We start from the raw sequence: 10095 nt of genomic DNA, 5'->3' as shown, positions 1-10095 counted from the left end.
TTAATTTGCAGGACTGATCATCAGAGCTAGCAGCAGTGAAAGAAAATGGCGTCTCCCAATGAAGCTGACGACGACAATTTTGTATACAAAGGGGGGAAAAAAGAGTACATGCTGGAGACTATGCAATGTTTGCTATTTGCTAGAGAGAACCTCCCCGACGACGTGTACCACGAGTTTGTCAAGACCATGACCGGCATTTGGAAAAAACGGTATGTATGTTCTGAATAATTAGTCGGTATTAAATACCTTGTTGATCACATTCACACAATTCCCAACTGCAGTGCCGACCCTGATGGTGAAATAAGGAATATCTGCCCTGATAACTGCATAGAGACGGCCTTGAAGCTATTCCAGGACTGTCCTACAGTTAAACAGAGCTTCCTGAACTTTACCGAAGGCCGTAGCCCCTTTGAAGGCAATGGCAATGTCGATGCTGTTGCTGTCAACCCCCTGGTGCAGAAACCAATGGATTTTCTTTCCAGAGTGAAGGTGGTGAATAAAATGAAATCTCATGGTTGCTCCTTCTGTTCGCCTGTGGTTGCTAACACGATCTTCGACTACCTTATGACTGCAGACATGTCCTAACATCAGCGACGATGATTATGCTGCTTTTTTGCAAACCATGCAAGATTTTTGCAGGGACAGGACCATGACCCCTCAAGAAGTTTACAGTAATGTACTTATTACTTCTTCAGAAACTGTGTATAACTATTAAGTAATCATTCAGTAATTTCTCTGTAGAAGATTGGAAAAGACCAGCGTGTTTGATTCATAATTCCTTGTCTTCGTAGGTGGAGAGATGCATGCGTAACTGTCCCGAGCTGTTGGAAGAGTTTATAGATAATTTTCTCCCGGCAGACCTGAAGGTACCCTTTCTCATCAAGTGACATCATTCAGTTTATTATTTACTCATGTGACATGGTCATCTCATTGATTCTCCTTTGCAGGCCTTAGTTAAAGAAAATTATAATCACAGCTCGGATGGTGTCCATATGAAAGAAGGTTTTTCCGCCCCTCCTTCCCTGAATGCAAACAGTCCCTAGGTTCCTTATTTCAGCATTCACCTATGATAACTAGATGCAATTATTTATGCCCTTTTCTTATTAATTACTCCCCAAAATGCTATTTGCAGTCCGCGATTCAACCTATTCTGTTTAATTGAATCCTTGCTATTGACCAACACATCAATATCAGTCATGTCTGATCTTCCAAGATGAAATAGCAAACTGCAGTTCTGCAGCAGGATCGGTAACTTAAGATATATACTAATCTCTCGTAGGTAATGGAGTGTCGCCTCACACTGAAGAGGACGAGGAAGACAAGGTTAAACGCTTGCCAGAATGGACTACCTCAAGAATTGATGAATTACCCCCAAAATTGGAACCCAAGGAACTCAAAAGACATTGCACTCCTAGCTATTACCTGCTGCCAGATAATGTAAATCCCTACAAACCCATGAGATTCTCATGTAAATTACTACTGGCACAACTAATCCAAATCATACTTGTTCTCCATCGCAGTGTACACCTCTATTGAGTTACCGGACCAAACTGGGAAGGTCTATTCTCAATGATGCTTTGATTTGTCCTGTATCTGAGGAGGAAAGCCCTAACCATAAAGCTGCAAATGAATATGAAGCAAAAATGTTGCTTTGCGAAGAAGACATGTATGCACCAGTTGCTAATTTGTTCATTATTGTTCAGTCTTTGTTTTATTCGGAAATATATCAGCGAATAACTGATGATTTTCATAGTGCCCTGTTGTTTTGAAGATGTTTCACTGCTGTGTTCTTTCTTCAGGTTTGAGAGTGACATGCTCCTGCAGTGGTTTAGTGTGACTGCAGACTTCATTGCGAATCTCCAACATCGTGTTGTCAGCCATGTTAAGATTAAGGAACAACTAACTCGTAAGAATGGGTCACCGGAAACAAAACTTTGAGTCGGTCTCTTTGTACGTTCAGCTAACTAACTATTCCTTTCTTGTTTGTTTTTTAATTGTACAAAGCTCTACACAGGAGGTGCATCATAAGACTATATGGTGAGGAATTTCTTGAAGCTCTGTTGGATACCGACAATGCTAGTGCTGCTCTCCCTGTTATACTTTCTCGTTTGAATCAGAGCATAGTAGAAATAAGGGAGTCACGATTGCGTTTGCATAAGACTTGCTCAGAAGTTATAGCAAAAAATTACTACAGAGCACTTGATAATCGCGGCCCCTGTTTCAAACAATTGGATGCAAAGAGAATGAACCGAAAAGGTAGTTTCAACTTTCACTCTGCCTCAAATATAATGGCACTTGTAACCAGCATTAGGCCTGCTTCATCTACTGAAGAAAGTTTTTCCATCTTTTTTTGTCTTGTTAGTCTTATTTTCATACATATTTCCTGTGCAGCTTTGCTGGCTGAAGCCAAAGAAATCAATGCAATGAAGCCGAAGCCTGAAGATCAATATGCCAAAGAAATCAATGCAATGAAGCCTAAGGCTGAAGATCGACATGCCAAAGAAATCAATAAAATGAAGCCAAAGGCCGAAGATCAATATGCTAATCCTGATATACACGAGGACATAGGCAGTATAATCTCCTCTGCATGCGCTTCTGAAGAGAAGCAGATGGTGACTTGGACAAAAATAGTACATCCATTTCTTTCTGCTCACTGTGCACAGCCTTCATCAGAGGAAACTGTAGCTCCTGAAAAAGCTTGTGAACATTGCGGCACCAGAAAAGATATTCTCAATGACAATCCTGATGCTTTCACTGACAATAATCTTCTTCTATCCTCCAAGGTAATCATACACATAAGACATAATATTCTGTTCTTAAGAATTGTGTCCCAAATTTTGAATATGCAATAACATGATTTGTTTAGTATCCATGTTCAGTAATACTAACCTGCACCCTGTCAATTTTTATTTCAGAGAGGTGAATTCGTAAGCAAAAATTCCAAAGACTTTAGCTCTTCACACGATGGTTCTGGTGCAGACATTGAGGAAGGCGAGTTCATACCCGATCGAGAAACCATTGTATCGGATGTCATGCGTGGTGCCGGAAAAGAACCAGTAAGTTGTGATGTTGCTGGTTCTGTTAGAGATGGGTTGAGCTCTCGTTGCCGCATAATCGATACTTCCGAACCTAGTACTCGTGACCATGGGGCCAAACATGAAAAGCAGCATGAATCAAGGCAAACATCTGCTAAACCACGTGGTGTGAAAGGAGGTACTTGTTGTTTCATAGTTGTGCTTCGCAGGCTTTACCAGGTATTCATCCTACTCTCTGCTTTATTTTTTGGTTGGAAGTCAAAATATTATTGTTTCATTTAAGCAAACTACATATGTTCTTGCGAAATAATTTTATTTATTTTTCCTTGTATGGCAGATTTTATATAACAGACTACAGAATGCGAGATATTTATGCACCAGTGACGACCTATATGCAGAGTAATGTTTAGGATGCATATCTATCTAAACAGAATTGCTCATTTTTTCACCATGCAAGAGTTTGTTTTAAAACCATAACTTCTTCACTGAATGGTGCAGATTTAAGGACAAACTCACCAAGCTGCATTATCGCGCTATTGATAATTCCAATTTTGAGGACTTCTGCCTGAAATATCTTGGGCCAATGTCTTTTGAACTTTTTACTCTGGATACAGTGATAAACCAAGTTATCAAGCAGGTAATCTGTATTAGTATGGGGTAGTGACTGGGAATTCTGACCTACCTATTTTTCTTCATACCTAGATCACTGTGAATTCGTTTAGCGCTTGATCATTGTAATTAGTTAATTACATATAGTTAACACTGCTTATTCGTGTGAGATAGTTAGGCATGCATAACTGATAATCCAGTTACTTCTGCTTACTTGCAGCTGTGCATAATTTCTTCCAAGGATCCAGACAACTCAATCGTTCAATTCCTGGAGAACTTACAAAGGCCAGTTCTACCCAATGAATTGCCGAAGCATGATCCAGAGGAGCAGGAGAAAGCTCTTGATTATACCGTAAAACTTCCACGCCATTTTGAGAGACGGTAGTGATCCCCTAAAATGGACTATATTACTCCGTACTGCTTTTAGCTCGTTTTCATTAGACTAACACTATGCATGTTTTCCTAGGAAAAAACGCAAATTGGAGAACAGCGCAACAGGTTCCTGTCAGCTTGGAGGAGTGACTGAAACTCATCACTGAATGTTATACCTTTTTTCTGCGGGGATAAAACTGATTTATTCCAGGATTATAGAGTTAAAGTGTTTTATTGAATGTTATACCTTGGTGTAATGTAACATGCTAGATGTGATTATTCGAAGTATCATTACAATTAAATAGAGAAACATTATTTTGTTTGTTATGAGAAATTACCCTAGTACCATAAATTTAGTTAGAAAATAGAAATGATAATTTACCTTCTTTTTGTGCAAAAAACTATTCAAGGTATGCAATTGATGATTTTGTTTGCTAGAAAAACTACTCTAGTCCGTTGAATTTAATTGAAAAATAAAAATGATAATTGACTTTGATAAGCGCAAAGAACTATAAAAAATTCAGTAGGCGCAGTTAAATTGTGTGTGTTTTTGCATCACGTAATTATTGGGACTGGGTGATACTAGCCCACACTCCCATCCACTGTTGAGGCGGTGAGGTTATGGTTTTTCATCCGACGGCTATCCAGGTTTGTTGCGCTAAGGACAGGTTTAAGCTGTACAATTCTTATACAATCGTAACATCACGTCATGCATGTAGCAGGCCTTGTGCGAAAGAAGCAAAAGCCGGTCATATGATACATCCCTAACATCCCATTAGTGACTTTTTTCTATGAAAAAGATCAGACCTATTATAAATGTACACCAGCAGTACAAAGCATCTTAAACATAATAAAAATTACATCAAGATTCTGCGACCACCGAACAACCACTACTGCCGCCGAAACGAGCCGCCGACGCGTCGCTGCCACTGCTCCCCTATTAGAGCCGGCTTGATCTTGTCGATGACAGTCGTGGCCCTAAGGACGAGCTCCTTGGAGCTGTAGTTGTCACCGTTAAACCCTTGCATAGATCTGAAGCACCTAACATTAAATCTCGTCACATTATGAAAAACCTCAATCTCACCGCCTCAACGAGACGGCGGGAATCTATGTCGGAACTATGTCGACTACATCCAGATGGATGAACTTGTGGAGGGTCGAAGCCCAGAAGAAAAACTTGAAGAAGAAGCGCCATCCTCCGCTCGAGTGCCACACCTACGAGGACTAAAAAACCCTAACCTGAACTACCAAGAGGAGCAGAAGCACCGGGATTCCCCTCCCTGCCACCAGAGCGTCAAACGAACGGGAGGCGAATCCACGGGCTCCCCGATGAAGCCTGGAGAGGAGAGTTTGCCGTAGCCGCCTAGGGTTAGGGGAGGAAATGAGAGGACCCGTTAGTGATTGTTATGACGGTAATCTTACCCATCAGTGATGACTATCCAAAGTTGGCCCATAGGAGGGTCAATACTGGCCCGCCGTGTCATTATGGATAGTCAGTGATGAGTGGTAGTGGCTTTGGTAGCCCCAGACGCACTGCAACACACTTATACACATGCACACATAAATCTTCATATGCCATTGCATACACATATACATTTCATACATTCATTGCACATCCATTTCATTCACGTCGCACACACACTTTGATGTTCACATAACACACGAACATCTCATACATTCATTGTAGATACGCAATTGCATAAAAAAATATTTGTGACATTCAAAATATCTCCCTTTGTGATGTCGTTAACCTCAACAATGCCTTAAGAGACATTCAAAACAACTTCCTTTGCGATGTCGTTACCCTCAGCAATGCCTTTTGCGACATTTGAGACAACTCACAGGTGAAGTGTAAACGAGTTCGTCAAGACTGACTAAGATCAAGAAATACTGGTATGTGTGTCTAAATAACTGTGTGTAATCATAGGTCAATATAGTTGCATTTTCAATCCCACTCATACAATTCATGACAAATAAGCTTCTGTTGAATTAATGTTTAGTTTGATACAATTATAATTAAGGTTTGTGGTCAATCATAGAACATCCGTTGCTTCGTAACTTTAGAAGAGTGAAAAGCATGTTGGAGCACCTTGAATCATAGAAGTATTGTAGCTGCATTTAGATATTTGAATACTCCTCTATTGGGGAATAAACAGAAAAGTCACACATCTCGCCAATACATGAAGCTATTCTTTTTCATCCTAATAGATCCATATCCTTATAAATAATAAATTTATTTATCTATCCTTGGAGGAGACACAAAGAAAAAGGAAATCTACCTAAATGAGCATCAGTAGAAAGCAGAGTTGATTTCCCACCCAAAACTAAGAGCCCACACTTTTGTAGTTGGTTGCACTGTTTTCCGCAGCAAAATCCCCCGCTCTTCTCTTCTATCCTGCTTCTCTTCACCCAATTATCGCCCTTTTTCACCGAGGCCGACACATGGACCCGCATGAGAAGCTGTCAGAGACGACAGTGGTGGAGGATTCGACGACCACGCTCGCCCGGAAGATCAACTCGGAGACACGACAAAATCTCCTCCTCAAAGCGAAGGCTGCAAAGGCGGTGCCGCTCAAGAAGCAGAAGGTCGACATTGGCGGAGGTGGTGGACATGCAGGTGGAACACGTGGTGGAGGGCGGAGCCTGGGACGTAGAGGCCCCCCAGTTGTCGCTCACCGTGCAAACGCCATCATGGCTGGAGCATTACAAGGCTCCATACTAATATGCCGCCAAGAAGCTTGGTAGGCAGTCCCCTACATCTACCGCTGGGCAAGTGCCTTACATCATTAACGTCAACGCGACACAACTGCTTTTCTCGGACTGTTCATTTCCACAGCTTGTCCGGACGCGGATGCCAAGCGTGGAGTAGATGGTTGCCCGCACACTGTTCGTTGGTATGCCTAAAGCACGCGAGCGGGTGTACGACGACACAGGTAGGGAGATGTTTGAGATCATTCATGACGAAGGCGGAGGATGAGATTGCTACAAGGACATACAGGTGGATGACTAGGGTCCCACCCAAGCCGACACGTACACCCAGTCCGACAAATACACCCAGCAGGGCATGCAACAGGGCTACACCCAGTCCGGCCAGCTGGGTGTGGACAACAGGAGCAGGAGGAGAGCAGTGGCGACGATGATCCGGATGAATTTGTTATCGATCTGAAGAAGAGGGGTAGAATAGAAAGCTTCAACATACGGGATGACGAGTTGTTGTGTGATGCATGGTTGGCCACTGCCATTGATCTGATCCGTGACATAGAGCAAAAGGGCACAACATTCTAGGCCAACATTTCACTCTTGGTTCCATGAACACAAATGCTTCGAGCCCTAATCCGACGCGCTCATCCGCAACCGTGGCGTAAAGTCTCTCAATCATCGATGGTTTATCATCCAAGGGGCAGTGTCGAAGTATTTTTTTAGCCTTCCTGTGCGTGTAGTGTGTTCTTGAAGTTCAAGCATAAGAACTTCATCGTCATTTATTGTTGGTTGAAGTTGAATAAACAACACAAGTGAAATCTATACATTACCAAAAGCATCACCCATGACACCGAGAAACAAACCGATGATCCAACCGACCAACAAAAGAACCGCCCAACAAGATTTTTACACGAGTAGATCGAAGTTGTCTCATTCACCGTGTGTTCTATTCAAACAAATAGAAAAAAAGAGAGGAACAAATCGCAAGCGGGTGCTTCTGGTACTCATTAAGTCATTATAAGCCGGGAAACAATCGCGTCAACAAAATATTGGAACGAGAAAGAATCGTTCTACTCATTATGTGCAAATTAATCAACAAAAAAACCTAGCCAGAGAAAGACCGAATTACTGCTAATGAATCTAGCTAGCAACGCGCGATCGCCACACATCTCTCTCTTATGATTCGGGCGGGCCTGAGCAGCAATCGTACGACGGAAGAAGAAGAAGAAGAAGCAGATCGACGGCATGCAGCCCCGGTCCGTCGATCACACTTCACACCTCGGTGGTCTCGAGGTAGGTGGCGAGGCTGTCGGAGGAGCGGCACGACAGCGACGACGCGCAGCGCGGCGCCGCCGAGGGCGGGCGCGCCAGGCGGCGGCCGAAGCTGTCGTAGTGGATCGCCCCGGCGAAGTCCAGCGGCTGGCACCGGCCTCCCATCAGGATCGCGCGGCGCCAGATGCCATCGTCCTCTTCGTTCTCGGCGTCGGCGTTGGCGACGTCCCCTTTGCCGTCCGCCGGCACAACGTCGCCCGCCGGCTGCCGCCGCGATTCGGCGACGCTGCCGCTGCCGCTGCCGGCGGGGTCGACGACGGGGCGCGTCTTCCTGCGCGATGAGGAGGAGGAGGAGGAGGCGCTGACGCCGTAGCGGAGGCGGTGGCGGAGGAGGCGGCGGGTGGCGCGGGAGACGCGGCGGGCGAGGCTGGACACCCTGCCCACGAAGTGCTCCGTGTACCCGCCGTGCACCGCCATGGCCGGCGCTCGGTACCCGGCGGCGCGCGCGTGATCCGGTGGTCTGGAGATGTGATTGATCGGAGGCAAGGCCGGGAAATGTGGTCTGGAGATGTGATCGGGGAGAGGAAGCAGTCCAGGTTGTTGAGTGCGAGTGAGCAGCAGAGGATGGAGTGGTCGAACTTATCGGGGTGCGCGAGCGCGGGATGTTCGGGGTTTGGTTTGACTGACCGCGCCAGCTACCAATACGTACGTAGCTTTTATGCCTTTATATTCATCTGAGGAAAAGCTAGAGCGAGCGGCTTTGGCTTTGGCTTGCATGGTGCATGCATGGCACGCTCTTCCATCTTTGACTCAACCTCCGGACTTTTTGTCTGCCCTTTATCTTTTTTATTACCACTCCAAATGGTCAAGATCCTCGGAATTCTTTCTTTGTTTCTCAAAAAATAATGGTCATGTGAAATGGGAATACACAGTGTAGCCACTCCACCTTGAGATGAAAGTTTTTCGCTCGATGTTTCACTGATCTTTGTGGGGCAGCATGTTATTAAAAGTTTCTGCAAAAAGAAAGGCGTTAGTGAGAGAAGGGTCAAAAGAACCTTAGTGTAGGCCCGTCACCCGTGCTCTACGGGTTGGATCGCTTCGATTAGCAATTCTCTTCAGCTGCGACGGTTGATGTTTTCGTGCGCTGATCCTATGAGGCCTTAGCACAGTTCTTCGACTCCGCTCGATAGCGGCGGCGCCTTTCGGCTCGCTTTAGTGCTTGCAGTCGTCGTGACATGGTCCGCCTTGATAGATGATGAATAGATTAGAAGTTTTTTTTTTCCAAAAAAAGAGCAATGCGCGTGTTCGGTTTTGTAAAGAAACATTTGTTAGGAGTTTAATCTTAAATCCAATGTAGACTTGAATTCTCACAAACCAGCCCATTCCAACCTCGCCGAAGAGGGGGCTATCCTCCTTAATTGGGAGAGGTCCACTATAGCCACCATGCTTGAAACTATCCATGTGGAAGCATGAGGGCGCCTGAATTAAAGCACCGGCGGTGGGATCCAAGTGGGATTGCAATCGGCGCAACCTAGTACTATATGTGTGCCTATAAACATACACCTTTTATAATCCAAATGTTGATACATCGGGGCACAATCCTTTCTCTCTACAAAACATGGTACAGGGGTCCCAACGTTGCGTCATTGTAGTTGCAGCTCACCACAAAAAGGGGATGTTGTGAGGGTCTCACTACTAGTTCACTCAATTGACATGGATTCTGAGATTACAATTTGTTTATAGTGGGGAAATCAAGAGGAAGATGGAGAATAGAGGAAAGGGAAGATGAACTAGCGTATCCTAGCCCAATGTCAAGCCTAGGTCCAAGCCGTCGTCCAGTCCAAGCCTACCATCCCATGGCTCTCCCTTATCCTCATATAGGGTTGCTTCTACTCTCTGGACTGGTGGGGCCCCACCAGACGACCCCCCCCCCCCCCGCCCAAAGGGTCGCTGATAGATGCTTCTGCCTAAACCCTAAACCAAGTAGTAGTTCACATCTAGGTCCTCTCGAGCAAGCACTCGACGGGTGAACAACCCTTCAAACAAAGTTCCACCACGGTCTCGGATAACGTACATTGGTCATGGTCTCATAAAATTTTCGTCCACC

General features: G+C 44.7%; 1 protein-coding gene and 1 pseudogene across 1 annotated transcript; one reads left to right on the top strand and one right to left on the bottom strand.

The window, feature by feature from the left end:
* Nucleotides 1-4029, top strand: LOC125540218 (annotated as a pseudogene).
* Nucleotides 4030-7939: 3910 nt separating this feature from the next.
* LOC125540207 lies at nt 7940-8508 on the bottom strand. The gene has a single exon (XM_048703788.1). It carries the CDS (start codon nt 8463-8465, stop codon nt 7989-7991), a length of 477 nt encoding a protein of 158 aa, XP_048559745.1. The 5' UTR covers nt 8466-8508; the 3' UTR covers nt 7940-7988.
* Between the last annotated feature and the right edge of the window lie 1587 nt (nt 8509-10095).

The sequence above is a fragment of the Triticum urartu genome, chromosome 1 (genome assembly GCF_003073215.2).
Source record: "Triticum urartu cultivar G1812 chromosome 1, Tu2.1, whole genome shotgun sequence".
Lineage (NCBI taxonomy): Eukaryota > Viridiplantae > Streptophyta > Magnoliopsida > Poales > Poaceae > Triticum > Triticum urartu.
Note: the sequence above shows the minus strand (reverse complement) of the source record. Positions and strands in the feature narration are given on the sequence as shown.